Consider the following 23,611-nt stretch of genomic DNA (forward strand, 5'->3'; position numbering starts at 1 on the left):
ATTTCAGCTGGAGAAAGTTTTGAGGATGTTGCCCCTAGTGAAATAGATCTCTAAATAGTCTCTAAACTGATTACGCTGTTTTTTTTTTTATTATTGTTGTTCTACAATCATTTCGGGCAAGGACTCACTGTCCTCAGCCCGGTCTTTTTTCTTTTTTCTCTCCATTTTTTTAACAGCCCCACTGACACAATGCTGTTAATTTCAAGTACTGCAGTACCAGAGCCAAAGAAAAGCATCAAGGGACAAACGACAGCACATTTTGATTTCGAATAACCCCTCCGTCAGCAGTGGTCAACCGAGGCTGTAAATAATTCACACGGGCACCTCCATCTTGGACAACGACCTGCCTGTGTCATAGAAGTCCACTTCAAGAGGAGGATCAAAATACAAGCAAGACAAGGTCAAGCTATCAATTATACAAAAAATAAATAAATCCAACCCTTTCAAATATGGGGACTTAAATCCGTCTGCATACTTAAAAGACTGGAGCAAAATTCATGATAAACCGGTTAAATTATTTTTTTTACTGACTCTATCGTGCAACTATTGTTGTTTGACTTTTAGCCGGCGGTCACTCACAAGCCAGCGGTGCTACTAGTCATTATATAATATAATAATCTCAGAGCACCGGCGAAGACGTCTCCAAATGGACATCTGATCTCGGGGGAGAAAAACATCCATTCAACCGGCATTAAAGAAACATGCGCGAGAAGCGCTAATTGCTTCTTTTTCACCACGGAAACAAAACAAATTAAATGTTTTCACTGCGAGTTAAATATTTGCTAATGTTCTGAAAGCATACGCATCATGTCTTTGATCTCTGATGGCTTTGTGGTCTAGGTGAGACTGCAACGACTAAATATGACTAACAGACCTTAAAAAAAAAACACAAAAAAATTTATCTTTGTTTTTTGTTTCTGTTATCTCATGTGCTCATGTTGAAAATATGAGCCTGAGTGTTTACTAATGCGAAAGGCTTACCGAAATTGCCTCGTGGTGTGCCCGCTGTGGCTTGGAGGGGGTAAGGGGGGGTGTAAACGTGTGTTATCTTGAGCATAAGGAGAAATCTTTGTTATGGGGGATTTGCTGGAGAAGTGGCAGGATCTGCTATACAAAGGAAATTTTTTGCTCGTTGTGCCAAAACTATAATTATGGATGACGATGTGTCAAAGAAGTGATGTCGTATCCTACTGGTGGAACTGTCGAGCTCAAGAAAGGAGCAGAGGTACGCACCATGTACTCCTTACTTATTATATTGTCGTTAATTTGTTATGTGACGGTATTAATATTTGGGTTTGACACGTACCTAATTTCGGAGTCGTGAAACACGTTTCTAGTCATTTAAATACGCTAGTGGTTTTACCCTCTGGGAGATGAACTGGAAAAACCAAACAATGTGATGAGAAAACGCTTTTAATAATAGATTCTTCTACTTACTCGCTTGGTTTTAATATAAGATGATCAATAAAATCTCAGGATAATGAGCCGGCTTGAACATCAGATATACACTCGAGCTTAAAAAAAAAAAAAACAGACCCATGGACTGATGTGGTCATCTATTTAGACTTCCATCCATTTCTTTTATCTTCTCTCCAGGCTGTGTTTTCTTTTTTTTTTTATAAAAGATGAACTGTGGGTAGGAAAGTCGTGCCTGATATTCGCATATACGTTACAAGCCCTGGGTAAAGCAAAGAGATTCTCATTGGTGCTGAGTCAAACCCCAAAATGCTGGTTGTTTGGGTGTGAATGTCATAAAGATTACTGCTCACTTTTATTCTGATTGCAACACTCTGAGCACGCTGACGTGATTTACAGCCAGATCCTGCAACAGGACTGTGTGAGGGAAGAGGCGTGCTTTGTATTTGCATGCTCAGCTAAACACTCACCTGCTGAAGGTCGACCACGTCTCTCGACTGCCTGTTGGTAAATGTAAATCGTTACGAGAGGCGTGAGATATGAATAATGTGTAATTAACCTTGCGCTGGCAGATGCCCAGCTTTGGCCCACTTGGCAATCGGGCTCTCTAACCATGCCAGAGCTCATGTGGTCGAGCCAATCGATGTGAAATTACTCGCCTGAATTACTCGTCTGGTGAACAGTGCATGTCTTTAATTTCTCAAATATGGAAGAGCTCGAGTCTGGGGTGAACTCTGTGCTGATGTTAGAAAATCATGTTGTGCTGATGTTTTATTTTTTCAGCAAGGAAAGAATACAAGACAATGATTTTATATGCTAAATATCATCTTAAGCCTTATGTATCAACCTTCTTTCTGAATATTTAAGTTAAATCTGATTTGTTATCAGATACAGATCATGAACCTGCTTACACACTGTGATCGAATTACAAAATTTAACCAAAAAGAGAAGACCAAAATGTGCAGAATAAACCAAGAGGCTCAGTAAACTACTTAAGTAAACACACAAGGGCAGCTTTTCTGGGAGCTATTTGCACTAAATCAGGTCCTCCTTTGACCCCAATGCGAACATTCAACTAATGTTATTTGTTAGAAACAACTGATACACTATCTGATGATGACCTCTTTCCTGCATTTGAGGCAGGGGTAGCTTGCAAACCCTTTACTGAGCCAAGACACGACAGAACATCCCCTTTAGCCTACACTGGCTTGGAGATGTGGTGTTGGTATGGTATTAGACTGGTGGGTCTGTTGTTTTCCTGTTGATTGAAGACATTTTGTCGGCTGCAGTGACTCGGCTGCAGTTTGAAAAGGGTTTAAAAAAGGGGTGTGGTATCCATAATGTGTGTTGTTACATCATTATAGCAGAGAGAAAAAAATACAGAGCAGAAGCTGATATCCGGCTGTAGCGGTTAACAAGACATAAAACTGCATAAGGTGCAACTGTAAATCAACATAATGAGTTTATTATTTTTATTTTTAACACGGTTCATTATAAAAGTAAAATGAAATCATATAGGCTAGTCTATGTATGTACAGTATGTGCTCTGTGTGGAAAGGCAACAGAGATGTTTAATGAGTACTTATTCAGTAGGACGAAAAAAAGCAAAAGGGAACATATTTAAGCAACATCACACCCGAGGTTGTGCTTTCGTACTGAATATCAGCATGGCTGCAATGAGATAAAAAAAAATCACAGCTGTATTGATATTCGGTACAACAGCATGACCTTCAGTGTAAAATTGCTTTTATACAACCGTTCCACAGACATTATTTATTGTCAACAGATTATGATTTTTGAGGAGACGGAGGAATTAATTTAGTTATGTATTGTGTGACAATTAATGTTACATGATGCTGACTAAAAAAAAGATTTTTTAATTAATTTAAAATTTTTATATGTTGTCGTTTGAAGGGGTAAAATGTTGCATTTCCTCTATAATCCTGCTGGTGTAGCTTTCTAAATTAACCACACAGGATAGCACCCTGAAGCAAAGTTGGTTTAGAATTGTAACAAAATCTCAGAAACAATAATATATACTGTATCTATCAAAAATATTCCTAAAATCGTGATACATACAGAATCGCAATACAAATAGAATCAGCACCTAGCTATCGTGATGATTATCATATCAGGAGGTCTCTGGTGATTCCTGTGCCTTATGATTTGGTTATTTATTTAATAATTTATTTGTCATCTGGACCGAGAATGACTGTTGCTAAGAAACACAACCAATGATTATATGAAATGTAGCATTAAGGTATTTAAGATAATTAAGTTTGTGTAACTAACGATTATTAGAACGCCTTGGAGTGATGGAGTGATGCATATAGTTAGACATCCCAGTGCTGTTGTACTCTATATCAGCACTCACAAAATGCCTCTTGTCCAATCAGATAACTCGGGCGAACCAAATGTTCTATAATATGAGGTACAAGAAAATTGTCTAAAATATTGGCAGAAATCACGTTTTTGGAATGACCTTTAAATCGCTTGTTGTTGACTATTCTTAATGCTATTTCAAGCTTAGGTAATTATTTGTTTTCTAAAAATAACCTGCATAAAATAGTTTATACTAAAGCACATGAGCATTAACATACAGGTTTGTCAGGGAAGGGAGTGGCTTGTTTAAGGTTGTGGGAATTACACAAAAATGTAAGAAAGTGAAACGTGTTTTGGACTGTACATAAACAATCACCTAAAAGTGAATGACCTGTCTGGTGCCTCAGGAAAGGCGAATGGTTTAAAATCAGCTGTCCATGTTAAATAATGAGTGTTTTTTTTTCTGTCTTTTATTATTATTATTATTATTATAAGGCTTTTCTGTTGCTAGCTTCCATCAGCCTGCACACGAACTGCAGCTGTAAATCTACAGCACAGGTTAAGAATCATATGATCAATGCTTCTGTAATAACCCAGTAACAAATAGTACAAAGCCGACGATAAACATGTGTCTTGTTTACAAAAGACACTGAGCACTACGGATTTAATGCATGATCAAGGAAAAACGTGTTTTATTCGAGTTGAATAAGAGCAGTGCTTGCTACCTGTGTTTGCTGCCCAAAAACAAGCACTTAAAGCTACGTGACGTAAAGCTGATTCGATTTATCAATATGACATGACAAATAGTTTATATTAAGAATACATTGCCAATCTATTCATACTTTCGCAATAAGTGGGGAAACACCGCTAACTAAGGTGCTGCAAACATGCATTGGCTGCAGCACTCGGTCTCAAGTGCTGTAATATCTGACATGATTGACGTGTCAGATATTACATTATGGTAACAGAATTTTTTTTTCCTGTGACCATCCATGAGAGGCAACTCACATTTACACATTTGTAAAAGATTCCCGTAACATAAAGCGTAACTTAATTTTTCATGTTTACGTTGCAAGTGCCCGAGTTATCACATCTCTTCAAGCTTTGGAATTATAATCGTCATATCTATTAAATGTTTGAGGTGCAAACCTAAAATCTTCATTTGTGTATAAAAATGACTTTACATTAACAGAACGTTAGGCTGTAAACTAATATCACGGTGTCCGGTGTTCCTTCATGGACAGGCTCCATCACGACCCCGAACAGGAATAAGACAAGCGAACTACCGAACCGACCTCTTCTAAAATGATCATGAGGTGGACGGGACAAATTCCTCCTTAAGCAAAAAAAGAATACACTGCTTCATTCAGGAGGCTCATCACACACACTTCCATAACAGAGGCTTATGAAACACCAAGTGGCTCAGATCTGGTTTTTTATCTGTCCGTATGCAAACATGAGCTTTGCTCCAGTTGGTATCATGTTGGTGCGGAGATGGATTATACATACACACACACACATACACGGACATGAAAATCAGCCTAATACCAAGGAATGGTTGTAAACGCAAAAGCACAGAATTCACAAGCATTCCTTGTTGGAAATATATAAACATGTAAAAGTGCATGTTTTATTATCTTCCTGAGGGTCAGGAGGAATATGGAGATTTAATATAACCAAAAGACAAAAAGACGAAAGAATTCCTCTGTTTATGAGTTAGGATTAGGTGTAGCTATAGTATGTATTGAATCACTTTTACGTCAAAGGAAGGTTCTTACAAGGATAGCGTGTGTGTATGTGTGTCTGTATATGTGCATGCGTGCGTGTGTGTATATGTGTATGTGTGTGTGAGGGAGAGAGAGAGAGAGGGTGATCTCATAATCTCCTAGGATATTGTGTTCAAATCAAGTTTGTGCTTAGAGTCGAGAGAGTAATGTTGTCGAACCCACCTGAGGAGCACGAGATGAGGAACACTCCGAAGGCCAGTTTTGTCGCAGAACCCATTGTAGATAGATTTCTTCTTGTTTTTTTTTTTTTTTGGTTTGGTCCTTTTACAACCAAGTAGGTCCTTTTTGCAGAATCCAACAGGCCTCCAGTACTGTCCCGGTTTGCTTAGTGTAATCGGTTTAAAGGAAAAACACATCCATGCTGATGGGAAGGATGGTGAACGCAAGGTGAAACAAAAATATATATATATATACCTTTAAAAAAAAAATCCCAAGAGTTCCAAAATAAAGCCCTATCAATCTGATCCCCTGGATCCCGATAGATCCCTACTCAATCAATAAATTGTTAAAAAGAATAAAAATATATAGAATTATATGATTATTTCTCTGTATTGTGTGTAACCTTAATAAGACTTAACACTACTACTACAAAAAAGCCCATCCTGAATCAGTCCTGATCACCAAAGGAAATCAAAAATAATGAATAAATAATACAAAAAAAATAGATAACTCACAGATCACAGCTCGATCTGATTTTCTCTCTGGGCCAAAATGAAGAATTAATAACTCCAAACCAAACCAGGTTCATGGCTTTATAAGGTTTTCTCTAACACGCATATATAATATATATAATAAATATCAAATTATTTCGCGTTAACACACAACGTTTCTCTGAACAGTCTTGTTCTGCTGACTGGGGGAAAAAAGCGTTTAAGAGACCAAAATACACTTAAATGAAAGCTCTAACTAGATAGGATAAGAAATTTAAAATACGAATATTAATTTTTAAAGAATGACCGATGAAACGGAGAAAATGCTAACGATGCTAACACGGTGTATTCACATTCCGCGCGAGCTCTTTTTCTTTCTTTCTCTCTCTCTCTTTCTTTCTATTTCTACACGCAGAAAAAAAACCCGCTAACGTTAACCTTACATACCTTACAAACGCTCCTATTTATAAATATTTTTTAAGTCTCTGAGGCATAAAATAAGAAATAAAAATCCCGGTTAAATATGTCGACGGAGAGAAATCTCGACGGTTCTACCGTGTCCGCTCGCGCGCATCGGCTCCTTCAGCGGCGGTTAGCAGCAACGTCCAAAATGTATAGATAGATAGATATCTATAGGTGTATATAATACGATATATATTCCTCTGGTTTAGTTCGGATAATTCAATATGCTTCCCGTTGTCTCTCTGACTGTCTGTGTGTGTGTGTGTGTGTGTGTGAGTCTCTCTCTCTCCCTCCCTCTCTCCAGCTCTCCCTCAGTGAAGTGCTTCACACTGTAGGCATTACTGTATATTCAAGATGGCAGCCCGGGCGGGCGGATTGTTTGTGTTTTTTTTTTTTCCCCCTCCCTGCCCTTCCTTCACTTTCCCCTCCTATTTTGTGTCCACACATGATCGATGGCTCTGCCGGCCAATCAGCGAGCAGGAACGAATAACAGAAGCGAATCGAATTCCTGAGAGATCATTTAAGCCCCGCCTTCGTGTTGTGTGTGCGTGTGAGTGAGGAGGAGCTGGTGAAGAGTGGAGTGAAGTGAGCACTCAGTCAGTCACTCCTCTCATTCTCTGAGAGCTCACAGAGACCCTGATACTTGAATATGTGTGTGATTATGTATAAATATAAAAAGGTTTAAATGTAATAATACTATTATTATTATTCCATCAAGGCTAATTGTTGGTGGTGGCTCAGTGTGTTAGGGCTCTGACGGTTCGAGCCCATACAATACAAGTTTGCCACTGTTAGGCCCTTAACCTTGTCAGCTTCAGGGGTACCGTATAATGGCTGCTCTCCAGCCTACTAACGAAAAGCTGGCATATGCAGATAATAAAAAATTCCCTGTGCAGTAATATACAGTATAGGAGACGAACAGAGCCTAAACTTAAGGTGGCGTAGTGGTGCTCGCATCTCCAGGTGCAAAAAAATGTGTTTTTGTTGCACCACTCGGAAGCTTGTGCACTCGGCACAGAATCAGTTATATCCTGCGTGATTTAATCATGTCTGAACACCAGTCAATTCTGGTCACTGGTGATCGACTGGTGTAAACGTAAAAGCTTAAAACAATAGATTTTGGAGTCAATGTGGGGATACATAAATTGGCACACCAAAAGAATCACGACTCATAACTGAATTTTACATTTTTCTCTACTAGCAAGTGTAAGCAGGGGCTCTCGAACTTTTTGCATCTATGTACCCAGTTAACGGTAAAATAAATATTAAATTGTAATTATATTCAAATTTAGTAATTTTATGTTCTTTCCTGCTTTTACCCATTTATAATTATGCCTTAAAGTGATGAATCTTAATAATTTTCTGTTAAGAGGCCAGATTATTGGTCAGTCTGAGAATGAATAGTCCCAAGGACAAATAGCTAGCATATCTTGAAATATCCCTTTATTTCCTTAACAGAATTATAGCTCAATTTAAAGGAAAGGGTCAAACATGAGTCATGACCTGTTCGATCTGGGCCTTATGAAAAACGTCTTTGTGCTGTTCAAAGATCTTCTATAGACTGACCCTCATTTAATAGCTCTAGAAGTTTTAAAAAGAGGTCAAATCAGCCCAAGAACTGCAAAATGATCTTCATCAGATTGCTTATTAGGGACAAAAACCAAGAAGAAGCCCAGGTGGAAGAAAATAGAATTTGGTGTCTTTTTTTTCTTCTTTTTTTTTTGGCATGTCTGTTTATTTTCCACCAATGCAACACAGCTTTAAGTTATCTTCAGTAAACTATTTTGATTGCAGTTTATCAGGAAGATTTTCCACTGGGTGTATGCAGCTTGTCTGTCAAATGGCACCATGCACCCACATTGTCCTTCTCACGATTGTTCAGTTATGGCTGACCCACTTGCCAGTATGTTTTGGAAAGTGGAAGAAAAACGGGGTACACCCACTGGGAGAACATGAGTAACGGTAGACAAACAATCTCAGGTTCAAAGAGCTCAGGTCTTTATATATACTATATGTGATTTTAACCCAGTAACAAAATTTGTAGAAAATGCATTGAAGCCTTTAAGGGCGCATGTGGTTCCCATGGGGTAAAGTATCCAAAAGCTCAGCCATGCGACCTATTAATAAATATAAAAGTGAAACAAAGTCAGCCACTGAGTTACAATAGCTCTAGCTTTTCTTGCTGGTCAGACTTGCACTGTGTTTCTAGGCTCATTTCATTGATGTTTTGCCATTTCTTATTTCGCAAAAGGTTTGAGCACTCTCAATCTCCAATAACATAATAGAAATAAAAATGGACAAGAACATCTTAAAACAATACACTATACAGTGAATACAGTGTGGTGTTAACTAGTATCTAAAACTGAATTGTCATCATTTTCAGAGGTCTACTGGATCCAACCGCATTGCCTGACTTTGTAAAGCCTAATACAGTATACTGTGGATATGCTTATGACAATCAGGGTATTTTTTTAATGAATATCTAATATTTTTTATATCATTATACACAGATCATGTTTCTAAACAATGGCTTATTACTAATGGCTGTATGTGTCATAATATTTATCCTTCAGTAATTAACGTGCACAAGACGCCTGATGTACAGTAGCCATTATTCAACATTATTCAGCGTTAATTTTTAAAAATATAATTTTCCTCCAGCATTAGTCACAGCCAGTTTTAATAAAAGCTTACTTAACATCATTTTATCTCGATACACAAAAGCATCTCAATATACTAATAGCTGCTCGTGTCATATGAAATATTGAAATTAAGGGGCCCTTAATCTGTTTTTGATTTAATTTAATTTCATTTTATTTCAGCAATCATAAATACAACCATTGTGTCCAAAACTATTATGATTGTACACTCGTGTGTGTGTGTGTGTGTGTGTGGGTGGGTGGGTGGATGCGCTGGTCTACAAATACACATAATCCCCTCTGTTTCAAGCCTCATTACACCAAGTGTTTTCATTGCTGCAAAAAATGCATTAGTCCTGTGCTCTAAGCTCATCCATTTTCTCGTGTAACGAGTGAGCAGGGGCCTTTTAAATGGGTGCTGGGTGGAACATTTTTAAGCATAATGCCATTATGGGATGTGATTCTTTTCTTTTCGCCTGAACGAGTGGCGACTTTCCCAATATCCCTACTAAGCTGCTCTGAAGGTCAAACGCTGATGCACACTGATATCGTCCCATCATGTTCTCTCCCACTCTTGATATATAAAACCCTAAATATTGCAGTGGAACGCAACTTTTTTTTCGCTTTCCACCATTTTTTTTCCCTCTCTCTGTGTCTCTCCTGGTTTCATATCTTCAGTAAAACCTCAGCGAAATTTTCCCGAATATTATTAGCTCAGTGTCAATATGTGTTCCAAGAGCCACCTTTTATTCTCTAATCCTTACAAATGAACAGTTAATGCTATTCACTATTGACTACAAGAAACCATTAGAATGAAAAATATTGTGCAGATGTTGGCAGAGATTTGACACACTGACATCTTGATTTATTTAGGCTCTGTCCTTGTACTGCTCTCATTCTTCCCTTATTAGATAGACATGACGTGGCACGTTTGTCTTATCTGATGGATTTTAGTGACTCCATAATATATTCAGATTTCGATTTAGAGACTTCACGGTGTCACCGTTTGAGGGATTTCGTTCTGTTTATCTATAGGGTGTAATTAAGCTTTCAGCAAGATGTAATATGTTCGGTAATAAGAAGGTAATATATGCACCGAGTTCCTGCTTGAGGCATGTCATGTTCCTTCGCAGTGGAATTCCCCCAAGTGAAGGTTGCGCAGCTTATTTACAAATTGTAACTGCTTTTCTTTTCTTTTTTGAAAGTTTCATGCTTGCGGAATGCTCAGGGTTAAGGGCTATGCACTTTGCATACACTCGCCTTTAAAAAATGTGCACATTTGATCATTTATGGTAAGGTATGTTTGCGCTAAGAACACAGGAAACAACACCTTATGAATATTTTTGATCTTGTGGTCTGGGGTCTTTGTAAGAGCACAATGTAAAGTTCATCTATCCTGGGTGTGGTGTCCAGTCCGTGACTGGTTTGACGTCAACATATTAAATGTACCATTGCTAAAGTATTATAATTGGCACGTTCTTTTTACTTACGTGAAAAAGTTTGCATTTAATATTATCTTTCACAATGACTCATTATTTTCAGTATGCAGTAGGTCATTTATCTTAAAAAAAAAAAAAACATCTGCCTTATCCTGGTTCTCTCCCAGTGTGCAAGGCAGGAATACACCATGAATGAGACCCCAGTCGATTGCAAGATACACTTGCGCTTATTAACATCCGGTGTGAATGTAGAGACGCTAACCCAATTTTGGCATAGTTTTGGAAGGTGGAATGAAACTGGAGAACATCCTGGTGAAATCTTGAAGCTGTGAGGCAACAATGCTATCTGCTGTGCCATCGTGTTGAACTAGTGGGTTGTATGTTGTGTTATGTTTTGAAATTATGGGTTTATAGCTGGAATAATGGTAATAGGACTTGCCCCGAAGCTACTACAATACTTTTTGTGAAGCTTATACTTTCCCTGAGGATGCTGCTCAAAATGTACAATAGGTTTCATGATGGCCGTAGCATGTTTATCAATGTGCATTTAACTACACTACTGTATGGCTAAGAAGATACTATTTTTATATGAGAGTGAACCTTCAAGGCGGCACGGTGGCTTAGTGGTTAGCACCGTGGCCAAGCACCTCCAGGGTCTGGGTTCGATTTCCACCTCGGGATTTGTGTGCATGAAGTTTGCATTTCCTCCGGGTACTCCGGTTTCCTCCCACAGTCAAAAGACATGCAGATTAGATTAGTTGGCATTCCCAAAGTGCCCATAGCGTGTGAATGAGCGTGTGAATAAGTGTGTGAATAAGTGTGTGTGTGTGCATGTGCCTTGTGATGGATTGGCACCCTGTCCAGGGTGTACCCCGCCTCATCCCCCAAGTCTCCTGGGATAGGCTCCAGGCCCCTGCGACCCTGAATACAGAATAAAGCGGTATAAACGATGCAAAGTGAGTAAGTGAGTAAACCTAAAATAAAGGCGTCTTCTTCAAAGTACTTGGATAGAAAGTAGAAATTGGCATTAGTGGTATTTCGGTTCTTCATAAAAGATATTTCCTTTTTTTTATCCAGCATTTATCAATTATTTCAACAAACACCATAAATTTCATAGTTTCTGATGCAGATGAAGGCCACAAGTGTGTGACCAGCTATGTTTTTCGTGACACGCAGAGAATTTTTGTTAATTTGCTAAATTCTTTAGCGCGTGCATTTGTCTTTGTCCTCATTTTTCACATTCTTACTCCGAACTAGATAACGCATTAATGTTTTGAACATGACAGAACTTATCTCACCAGATCTGTATCTCATCAAGTGGCCTGAACTGAACTCTGTCGTGTGCTCAGTTAACACGTCCCATAATGCTGCGTTCACCACCGAACTATAGACCAGGTGCAAAAACTTCAGGAAACCCAGTAGCTGCGAATGATTAAATATTTAGGTGGATATTCTGTGTTGTCAGACTAAATAGTTTAAGTATTCTTTCAAGGACGAGATCTGTTTAGAAGGCAAGGCGGTTACGGAGATGAGGTCAACGACAACATGACCCCCGCCTGAAAACTGAGCCCTTGGCTCCGAAGCACCTACTCTTTCTGCCTCTTCCAGTTCACAGAGCCGAGGGCCAGCAAGTCGCGTTACAAGCTGCTCTTTTCGAGCGTGTTAAAGCGTAGCCTTCGGCGCACGGTACGAAAACCCCCGGCCATCGTACAAGTCACTATAATTGATCTTTTTAATTCTTGATTTGATTGGGTTCATTAGGTAAGTCTCATTATCTTTTTAATCACATGGCCATGAGGGTTAATGATAAAAGGGCTTTCTCTGAAATTGGAAATGAAGTGAAATGTTGGACATTAGGTTCTGCTCTAAGGGTTCTTCGATAAGGTATATTAATCCATACGATAGACTTGAGATCATCATCATTCTCCTTATGCTCCTTCCTTCCATTACAACACACACATTATCCAAAATAAATAAATAAATGAAAATGTATATATATATATATATATATATATATATATATATATATATAATATGCATTTGAAAAGATTGCAAAGAGAGCGTTTTAAAAGTCTCATAATAAGAAGATTAATTCTATTTCACCTTTTTGACTTGCAGGCATTTTGTGTCTAGTGTGCAATAGCAATCACTGTCACAGGAGGTTTTTAACGCACATACCCGAACACAAAACAGAATAAATGCAAACTATCTGCTACACAAAATGTACAAAACAAAATGATGCTTTCTTTTGCTCTTTTTTTTTTTTTTCTTTTTGGACACACCCACCCATTGTTCCAGCATTACTGTTGGGGCGGAGCCCTACCATATACCACTGAATACCAGCTGTTCATCTTTTGTCCTATAATGTCCTCATTTACAACTCCATCCCTTTTAAGTTCTGTTAATAAATAATAACCTCTTCTGATTGAGCAATGACTTGGCAGCTGTAATCAATTGCTTATTAGATGCTGCACAAATATAGGTCAGCATGCTCGTTTACCACCATAGAGTTAATAGTGCGCATACTGGTTAAAATACCAGCTGCAAAAAGCTTTAATGGGTGTTCCATTGAGGAAAGAATCACACCGCCTCATTCTTGCTCTTTATGAACAGCACAGAATGTAGGAGGAGCGGACAGGACGGTTGAAGCAGTTGCCAGAGTTGTGGTGATTACATCAAATCGGGCTGGTTTAAAAGGTCATGCGCTATAAAATTTAATACATTTAAACAAAATGAATACAGGGTGTAAGTGTACTGTAGCGTGAATCTATGGGATAGAGAAATCTTTTATTGTAATATACAGTAGATGTCAGATTATATAGTAAGATCTATGTGAGATATATCAACTTATATAAGTTTGCAAGCAAGAAATGAGGATTATGTTGAGTGGATAATGTCCATGCATTAGAAGTGCGTGCGCACCACAGTGGCCTTGGTTATTATTTTTTGTTTTCTTTTTTTTACCTTTCAATTAAGTGAAGACCAAGGGAAAAAAGGAACAGGAAGTGAATTTTTCGAGAGCTAGATTTTACGAGTTTTTTCCCCTAAGGCCTGGCATGTCTATTGAGTGCTATTAGTTCTTCTGTGTTTATCTCACACACTGACAATAGTGAAGCTCAAACCGAGCTGAATGCCGGATGACTGCATGTTATTGATGCTCAACTGTCTATTCTGGGCTTACTCCAAAAAAAAAAAAGTACTGTTAATCATAATACCTGAAGACGGTTTCCAAGATGCACAAGATGTATAGTGATGTAAACGTTTGCCGACAAACTGCCAAGAAAATTGACATGTTGAAATTAAAACATAAGCGTGAAAAAAACTCAGATGTAATATGAAATTATTTCTCATTGTCGGGTTGCACAGCCCTATTCCACACCTCACTGTTTCAATTCAATGTTATTAACAGTATATAGTGCTTTTTAATAAACACTCGGCGACATTTATTTCTTTGCTGATCAGGATTTCTATTTGATCTTTACCAGGGCCGAGGGGTTGTGGTGTATGTGGTGTATAAGATCTACTGCTATAAATGAACACCATGCTGTGGAGGGCGTGATTATTTACTCCCAGTCAGCTTGCTGGTTTATCACATACAATGCATTTCATTGGTCATTTCTAATTACGGTGTTTTGGGTGTTAAAAACAACATTGAAATGTTGAAGTCATCGTGATAAATTCTGTAATTGGACACGATGGATTTTTATTTTTTAATTTCTGCCAAACAATTTTTTTTGTTGTTGTGGTTTTTAAACCCCATCAATCCAGGCTGGACATGGCTTGCTTATTTCCTGACGCACCAGGTTGCCATGGATGTAGGAAAAACAGCAAGGCTATTTAATTTAACAAGTCACTAAGGACCTATGTGCAATTTCCTCTTCTTTAATATGCAAGTTCCCCTTTAAAAACCTTGTCACTAAGTGCTATATTCGAAGCCATAACATGTTGAGGAAGGAAATCTAAACCCTGAGCTCCTCTAGTATTCACTTGACATCTGATCAAGCCAGAAGTAATCCAGGTCTTCCTTGAATTATATGAAATATTTAATATCACTCTGATTTTTTTTGTGTGGTCTTTATTTAATCTGTTTTGTTATTGAATATATATATATATATAGTACTTGCACTACTGTGTGTAATGTCTTGTCTATAACAAATGTACAGTGTTGTATGTTAATCTGTTCACTTTGAGATCCACAAACAATGGACAGGAATCAAATTACTTGAGTGCGACAACATATTTGGCGAACAAAACCCGATCCTAAATCTGATATACACCTATCAGCCATCACGTTAACACTGATTATCAATTATTGTGTATATACCAGTAAACCGATAACAGAATCATTGCCACTCAAGGCTCACCCATGCCCAAGGGAACCAAAGGCCAGCCTGTTCAGTCTGATCCAACAGGAAAGCCAATGCAGTATACAGTAAATATGCTGAAAAAAGTTAATGATGTTCATGATAGAAAGCTAATAATGGAGTGTGCACGTGGTCCAGTGGCCAAAAAGCCTAAGGCAACCGATGCGGCCTGCAAATTCCCTAGATCCCAATCCGATCAATTCACATCAATTTTATTTGTATAGCACTTTAAGAATTGTCATTGTCGCTAAGGAAATTATGGTAGTTTGTATATAATGTGAATGTGTATGAATCAAAACGACAAGATTGTCCCTGATGAGCAAGCCGAGGGCAACGATGTCAAGGAATAGGAAGAAACCTTGAGAGGAACCAGACTCAACAGGGAAGCCTATGCCACGAGATCTCCAACCAGAAGCAGGACACCAGGACGAGTCAGACAGGTCCATGGGACCGAGGGGGTCTGGATCACTGGCAGATCAGGAGCAACATGTATAGTTCGGTAGAGGTAAAGAAAGAGAGAGAGAAGGGGAGAGAGCAAAAGAGAAGGAAAGATATGTACAATGTATAAGGTGAATGTATATTTAGTGCAGAGTTCAAGAAGGAGGACTACCTATGGTAGCATAACTAAAAGGGAAAGCCAGAAGAAAATGCACAGACATGAGGGCTTCCTGAGATGTAAAGCAACCAGTCACTTCACCCTCAACAAACCTGAGTGATCAACGAGAGTGGGGAAAACAGCATCTAAACATACCACAAGCACCCACCCTGCAACCCACAGCACCCAAAGGATCCTCTGCCAACATCCTGATGTCAGGCACCATCGCACACACCCAGAGGTCCCAGTGGAGTCATGCTCTGAGGGGCCAGAGCTGCCCCCAGTGGCACAAAGGGAACCCACACAATACTGCGCATAATGTTTTGTGTTGTAATGTTATGGCTGATCGATGTATTTACGTATATAAAAACAGACAAACATTAAATGCAATACGTTATGTTGTGATAAGTAGGAAAATTACAATCATAAAGGATGTAATTCAACAAGGCATACAATTTATTTGGACATTACTGGACCTTTTTTAAAGATAGAGTATTGAAAACATAAATGTGAATTCAAAATCTTTATATTTGTTTATTTTTATTTGATGTAAACAATCACAATGCGGCACGGTTGTGTAGTGGTTAGCACTGTCGCCTCGCACCTCCAGGGTCCGGGTTCGAATCCCGGCCAGGCTCGATTCCCGTCTCTGTGTGCATGGAGTTTGCATGTTCTCCCCGTGCTTGGTGGGTTTCCTCCGGGTACTCCGGTTTCCTCCCACAGTCCAAAGACAGTGGGTTTGGTTGATTGGCGTTCCCAAAATTTCCTGTAGTGTGTGTATGTGTGTGCCCTGCGATGGTTTGGCACCCTGTCCAGGGTGTACCTCGCCTCGTGCCCTAAGCCTCCTGAGATCCCCCGCGACCCTGAATACAGGATAAAGTGGTATAGAAGAGTGAGTGAGTGTGTCTGGCTGGTTGCATCTGAGCACTTGGGGCTCTAAGGGTCCAACAGGGGCTGGAACCGGAGACCTCCTGATCAGCAGTCCTACACCTTACGCCATTCCTGCCCCCATTCTATACATGACAGCCTCTGAAATGCTTTGCTTGCAAATCTGATGAAGGACTTTGGTCAGAAACAATCTGTTTCCTTGAAGTATTATCACTCCTTTAAATATTTCTAAAAATAATTTAAAACATATTGTGAAAACCTTAAACACTCCATTATTATTATTTTAGTTTTGTATGATAAGGAAAAAATAATTAAGGAAAACTACAACAGCCTGCTTTTTTACTTGGCTGACGATTTGCTCTTTATTCACCCTACGAACATACAGTAGAAGTCAAAGTCCGTTTCGTCCCATCCAATGCGCAAAAAAAAAAGAAATCATGTGGAGTTTCCTCCTTGGGTTAAAGTGTCACCTGTATCCTGGGCAATAATTAAACAGTAATGAACACAATACACAGAAACCACGGGCACAACATAAAAGGTAATACCAAGACAAACAACAGATAGCTTGGACATTAAACACTGGATTTAAGTTGTGTATAATATAAAGAGACATATGGGGAAAAAATGGGATAGAGACAAAACCTGGAGTGACACAAGGTTTAGAATTCTACCTTATTGTAGACGATAGGCATCCATCATTTTATTGTGTTTGTTGGACTTTATCTGGTGTCATCACATGCACAGGGATAACACAGTAAGAACATGTCTACTGAGCTCTGTGCTATAGAGGGGGGGGGGGGGGACACAGTGATGAAAAAAAAAGTGGGTGAGTGGGTGTCCGTAGGCGTCTGGAACTAAAGTGTGTTTGTCTGATAAATAAAAAGGAAAAGAGCACACTGTAAATGCAGACGTTTTGCAGTTTAATTCGCAGGAATTGTGTACATTCGTCTCTCTCTCTCTCTCTCTCTCTCTCTCTCTCTTTCTTTTTGTATGCATGTGTTAAACATTATTTCTGGTCTATAAAAAAGTAAAACACATTCTTAGGTATAATGCTAAACCTTCATGCTTTGCAGGGTTTCGGACTGAGCTGTTACTGTATGGTTCAACACCAGAACCTTTATTTCATATCATGGTTTCCTCATTTGCATCATGGTTACCATGGCAACAAACTCCACATGCTTTTTGTTTTTGCCTTTTTTCTTTCTTTCTTGGTCTGGTCACGCCCCTGTCTTTTGATTGGCGCCTTTCCCTCATTGTGTGCACCTGTTTCATATTACCCAGTAATTAGTTTAAGTATTTCTTCCATGCTGCTTCTTTGTCTTGTTTCAAGTCCCGAGTATGTTTTTAGCATATATTAAGTTACTCAGTCTTTTGAGTCTTTGCCCCGTGCATATTTTCTCCTTGCCTATTAATGGATTATCCGGCACTAACTCTGACCACTACGCCAAGCAACATTTGGAGTAACCGATGACGCCTTTAATAAAGCTCAGACTAAACATGCACACTTGTGTCCTGCTCCCGAGAGAGAAGGCTCCAGGTAGAATTCCCTGTTGAAACAAATAACCCCTTCATTATCCAAATGACTCTCCAATCGGCCCTGCTGTTTTTATTTTGTAAGAATGTATTTTGAACCTCCAGGGTCGAGGGTTCCATTCTTAGTCAAACGACATGTAGATTAGGCTAACTGGCGTTTCCAAATTGCTCATAGTGTGTGATTGAATGTGAGAGTGTTTCTGTGCCCAGAGATGGATTGACGCACTGTCCAGGGATGTATCCAACTTTGTGCCAACTCCCCTGGGTTAGGCTCTCTGGGAGAATGACTGAGAGAGTGACAGATTACACCAACATGAGTTTTTATCAGGTGGACCTACTGTATGGGCCACCCTGCTGGTGTTCATATGACTTACGGTACAGTAGTTTAGTACTTACTATTATTTTGTCACTCCTGGAAAGCGTCCACCACAGCAACACTATTAACCATTACCTGGACAAATTCCAATATGATGTCAGAGTCACTGGTTTAAAAACAAATCCACCATTAGATCAGTAGATTGTCTACATTTACATTTATGGCCTTTGGCAGGGTCCTTTATTGAGAGCAACTTATATTTATCTCATTTATATATCTGAGCAATTTAGGGTCAATGGGGGCCAACAGTGACGTCTTAGCAGTGCTGGGGTTTGAGCTCATAACTTTCCGATCATTAGTACAATTGCTTAACCATTAAGCAAGCATTGTCCATGCAGGCATCATAAAAAAGTAGGAGTACCAGCTATAAGGGTGTACCTTAAAGGATTTATAGCAAAAGTTAGTATAAACTAGTTGAAGTTAGTAAACTAGAAACTATATACACATAATTACCTCCATTAAAAGTCCCTGAAACCCTATCACCCCAAGGTTGATTGCTTCCTAATTGCCTTCTCATTTTCCAAGTACCACTGACTTTATATTTCTGTAGAATGGCCTAAGGCTGGTGCTTTACCCTGAACTCTTGAGAAGCAGTGGTTTTAATAGATTCGCCTCCCTGTATGGAATGCTACAGGGTTAGAGCTTGGTGTGCGAGGGGGGAGGGGGGTTAAAAAATGTCTTCCCTGGCAGGCTTTGCAAGGCTAGGGCATGGAATGAGTGTATGAGAGCCTCCTTTCAGTAGCACCCAGTACAAAAGGTTTTATTTGAAGTTAAAGCTCAGACTGCGGGGATTAAAGATTAGACCAAAGTTTTATTCTGAGTTGACTCAGGTGTATTTTTCACCGTGGTATGTACTGTCCCAAATAATCTCTAAGCCTTTCATTCTAGCTATATCTGCTTTAGAGGCCTGCTAACTGCAGGTTGCACTCTTTCATTGGCTGAGATACTCACCCACAGCTGAAAACAAAAAGCTTGGATGCCTGTGCCAAGTAGAGCTGCAGCCAAAGGCCTGAAGTCTGGCAGGGGACAGAGACGGTAGTGCCACAGTGATAAATTCCTCACAGCATGGCCATGTCTGTCACCAGACACACTGCTCTAGTGACCATCTTCACTTTATTGTTCTTCTGATGGATAGTCCACTCCACAAGACTGTCCACTAATCCAGTACCCAGGAATAGCCAGACGATACTTGGATGACGTCCAGACAAGTATTCAGTTGGGACCTTTTAAACAATGGTATTGAGCTGCTTAAATATTCCAGTTCTTTCTATAGTCTTGTTCCTACACTACTTGAAAAGGTTAAATCTGGAAAATTTAAGGATTCCAGCTTTATAACTAAAAAACAACAAGAACACTTAAACCTTAAACATTATGTATATCCTTAAAATGCTTGAAGAACCATTGAAGCTGGCAGCCTTGCCATCTCATGGCTCCAGGGTCCTTGGTTTGAACCTGTGATTGGGTCACTGTCTGTGTGGAGTTTCAAATGTCCCCTGAAATTGCTCCTGTGTGTGAATCACTGCCCTGGATCGAAGTCCCAGATGGGGTGAATTCTCCTGCCTTACACCCAGTGCACCCTGGGATAGGCTTTGGATTCACCACTGTCTGTAGAATGAATGAATAGAATAAATTGCTGCCATACTGAACCCACGATACACGCTATCCGTTTATACTTGCTTTATCATAACTAGGTGTGATTTCAGAAATACTAGGCCACTAAAAAAAATGTCTGTTCCTCATCACACCACACTACCCATACTGTCTCAGCTTACAGGCATCTGTTCCATGGTCAAGGTCTAGACCTGTGTCCCTCTGGGCCTTTTTTCACCTTCTGGTATCACTGATCTTGGTGTATGCATTTCATCTATTACTTTGGGAGACCTGATGAGATGTGGCTTATGCTGAAAAGGTGATGTTAGTGTGGTGACCCTGTGGTGTTCACAGTAGCAAGCAACACCTAACTTGTGTCACTTGTAGTTTGTTTCTGGTGGGTGATAACGGCTGTTGTTGCATGGGAGTATGTGCTATTTAGCATTCTGGTAGTCACAACAACTAAGAGTATTAACTAAATTAGGGTGTTTAAATTAAAGTGCTTGAGTGAAAATTAGAATTTTTGTAAGCCTAATTGATCCTAGCTGCGTTGTGATGTAGCAATGACCAAAGGGGACTTTGATCATAATGCAGTCCACAATACAAATAATAAACATCACTCTATGTAACATCACTATATGAAGTGCCTCTACAGTGATATACCAAGCAGCCATTACCATTAAAACCATTAACCACCTTGGATTTGTGTTCCCCTTGTGCCACCAGGGTGTCTCTGGCCCATTGGGGTATGACTCTATTATGTCTCCATGGGACCTATGAGACCTCTGGGGGTGGGTTGTGTCTGGCACCAGGAGTGGATCCTTTGTGTGCTCTGGGTAGCAGGGCCTCTTTGGATCAGACTTGTATGGCCAGTGCATGCAGTGGGTGCTCGAATGGATCTGGCTCTGGTGAGTTTTAAAGCTGGAATGGCAACCTTGAGCTCTTGAAGTCCTATTTGTGGCTGGCTGTGGTTCATTGGGTCTTCTTTGAGCCTTTCTGTGAAGATTCTCAGTCTTCCATAAAGAAGGTTATCTGGAAGTTGAGTCATGTCAATTGAAATTCTTTCTTGTTCAGTAGATACATTACTCTCTCTGGTCATTACACCTTAACGACTCTCCCTAATCTCTTTCTATTGTCTTCCTAACAGCTCTCTTCCCCCTACTCTATAACAACCATCCCTCCTACTCGCACCATCTCCATTGTTCACCTAACAAGCCTTTTCAGGATGCTTTGACCTTGGAGGACTTAAATACGAGGAAATTTCCAACTTACCTGAGACTGAGGACGCTACTTGGTTGAGTAGTAAAACATAATTACTAAACAAGAAAGAATTCCAGTTGACATGACTCAACTTCCACATAGGTAATAATGTAAAGGCTGATAATCTGTTCCAGCCACCCAAAATCATTTCCAATATTAGCAATTTCCAACACTATAAAAGGTGTAATGACCAGAGAGAGTAATGCATCTACTGAACAAGAAAGAATACCAATTGACATGACTCAACTTTCAGATAATCTTACATGGAAGACTGAGAATCTTCACAGAAAGGCTTAATGAACACCCAATGAACCACAGACAACCACACATAGGACTACAAGAGCCCAAGGCCGCCATCTCAGCCTCAAAACTCACCAGTCTTCATGTTTTTGCTTATAAGAAAATGCAGAAAAGACATGTAAATAAAGCACAATATGAAATAAACAGACATTAAACCACACTTATCCTTAATTTATGATTCCTCTTGGCAGTGGCTGCTTTAAAAACAAAACTGAAAGCGGCTCTCTTTTCTTCTTGCTACCGTCCTTGATAACTTTCTTGGGACCCATGGTGATGTCTTCACTAAATCTTGCGCAAAAAAAATGTAAACTTGCTTTGCTTGGCGTTCCATTCATAAAAACAAGTTTGGTTCAGCTCGATTTGGCTAGGTTTGGTTGCTCATATGCTAAAAGTTCTTTTTATGCCGAGACAAACGTCTTGAAAAAATTCCAGTTCTTAAGGCGAGAATTCGTGAGGCGTGGCATTCGTATGTCATGGTGCCACTTTATAGTATGAATTGTCATTATAAACTTTTCAGGAAAGGTCATATATGATATATGATATATATGGTGAAGCTATGGTTCTAAGGTTAAATATTATTATTTTATTATTTTATTATTATTATTAGAGTCAACAAAAACATAAGAGGGTGGGAAACTGGGAAAAAAAATTTGGACCCCATACACCATTTGGTTTGTGGAATCATTTGAGGACATGGAATAAAATGGGATGCTCCTTTTTTGCACTTTTGCCTTGATGTTTGCCGCTGTCTTAGGATTCTTGATTACATGCCATTACACTTCTTTCCTTTTCCCCATACCACATTAAACATTTATTACTAAATAACATTCTTTACCAGCTTGCACAGAGACAGATGTTTCCATGACATCACTGGCAGAACACCAAAACCCACACTGTTGTTGTTGTTTTTTTTTCAGCCTGACTTCTGCGGACCTCCATCCTATCCTCTGGCCTTTAAGGCTAGCAGATAACCCCCTGCTGTAGTGTCATCTCACACTTCCCCTGCACCGGCAGGGAGTCTTCGGCCCTGTTAATTTCACCTGCCAGTCTCCTGACAAAGTGCTGGCTGATTTGATCGTTACACCACAGAGAACTGGACGCACCAACATTACGTTGGAAAACAACATGGGAGCATGAGACTGTACCTGAACCAGGAAAGATACCGAGTCGAAATGTCGCTGCGAGGAGCAAACGCATCATGAGGTTTGTTTAAGGTAATGGAACAGGATGTGGTTTGGATGGTTAATGGAGGAGAAGTTGTGATTATGGCAGAATGAAACATCGAGATCTAGGGTGAAGGCTGAGGTTAGGACGTTGGCCAAATGTTAATATGTTTTTTTTTTTGGGGGGGGGTAATAAATTATTAAAACATTATAAGACATTCCTTGAAAATGGAAAACAATTCCATATAAGGGTCAATGGCTAGTTATTCACCCGGAACCGAACATGCCTTTGGTGTTCTTGGATTAATAATCTTCATTTCTAAAAAAGCCTGTTCTTGATGTTTAGTTGATGTGTTGAATGTTCTGATGTGATTTTCTTTGAAGTGAAAAATCCACCACAGTCGTCTTTGCTCAACCAGCGTTAAAGAAACAGGGAGAAATAATGGTAAACATAGTCGTGTGCAATTTTCTAATTAAAAAAAACATAATGGTGAGACAAATAGACTTTGACATGTGGGCTTCTCAGCATCATTTGGTCTCTGGAAAAACAAACTAAAGATTAGGAGCACTTGAGCGGATCACACCAAAACAAACTCTCTTGTTTACTCGTTAGCCTCGACGTTATTTACTGGCCTCCCCCTTTCCTACTAGTCATTCTGCCCTTTCCTTCATAATTTGATCCTTCCTTACTGTGAGTGAAACTCCCTGTTGTTACTTCCCCCACTTTTCCTGCTTCAGCGGAACGTGCTAGCGGCACCGAAGCGCTAGCGGTTCTGCGTGGGCGCACGGCTAATGGCCTCTCTCCAGCAATTAAAAAGCCACTTCAT

General features: G+C 39.5%; 1 protein-coding gene across 3 annotated transcripts in view; it reads right to left on the reverse strand.

Annotated features, from left to right (window-relative positions):
- The window catches only part of acvr2aa (activin A receptor type 2Aa), a 56,800-nt gene extending 50,438 nt beyond the window's left edge, over window positions 1–6,362 (reverse strand). For 2 of the 3 annotated variants that reach the window (XM_053496357.1, XM_053496355.1), the window contains exon 1: window positions 5,688–6,362. In XM_053496357.1, the coding sequence (XP_053352332.1) occupies window positions 5,688–5,742 (55 nt within the window). In that variant the 5' untranslated portion in view covers window positions 5,743–6,362. The remainder of the gene's footprint in view (window positions 1–5,687) is intronic. The other variant, XM_053496356.1, reaches the window with a different exon arrangement.
- Between the last annotated feature and the right edge of the window lie 17,249 nt (window positions 6,363–23,611).

The sequence above is a fragment of the Clarias gariepinus genome, chromosome 5, assembly GCF_024256425.1.
Source record: "Clarias gariepinus isolate MV-2021 ecotype Netherlands chromosome 5, CGAR_prim_01v2, whole genome shotgun sequence".
Classification (NCBI taxonomy): Eukaryota; Metazoa; Chordata; class Actinopteri; order Siluriformes; family Clariidae; genus Clarias; species Clarias gariepinus.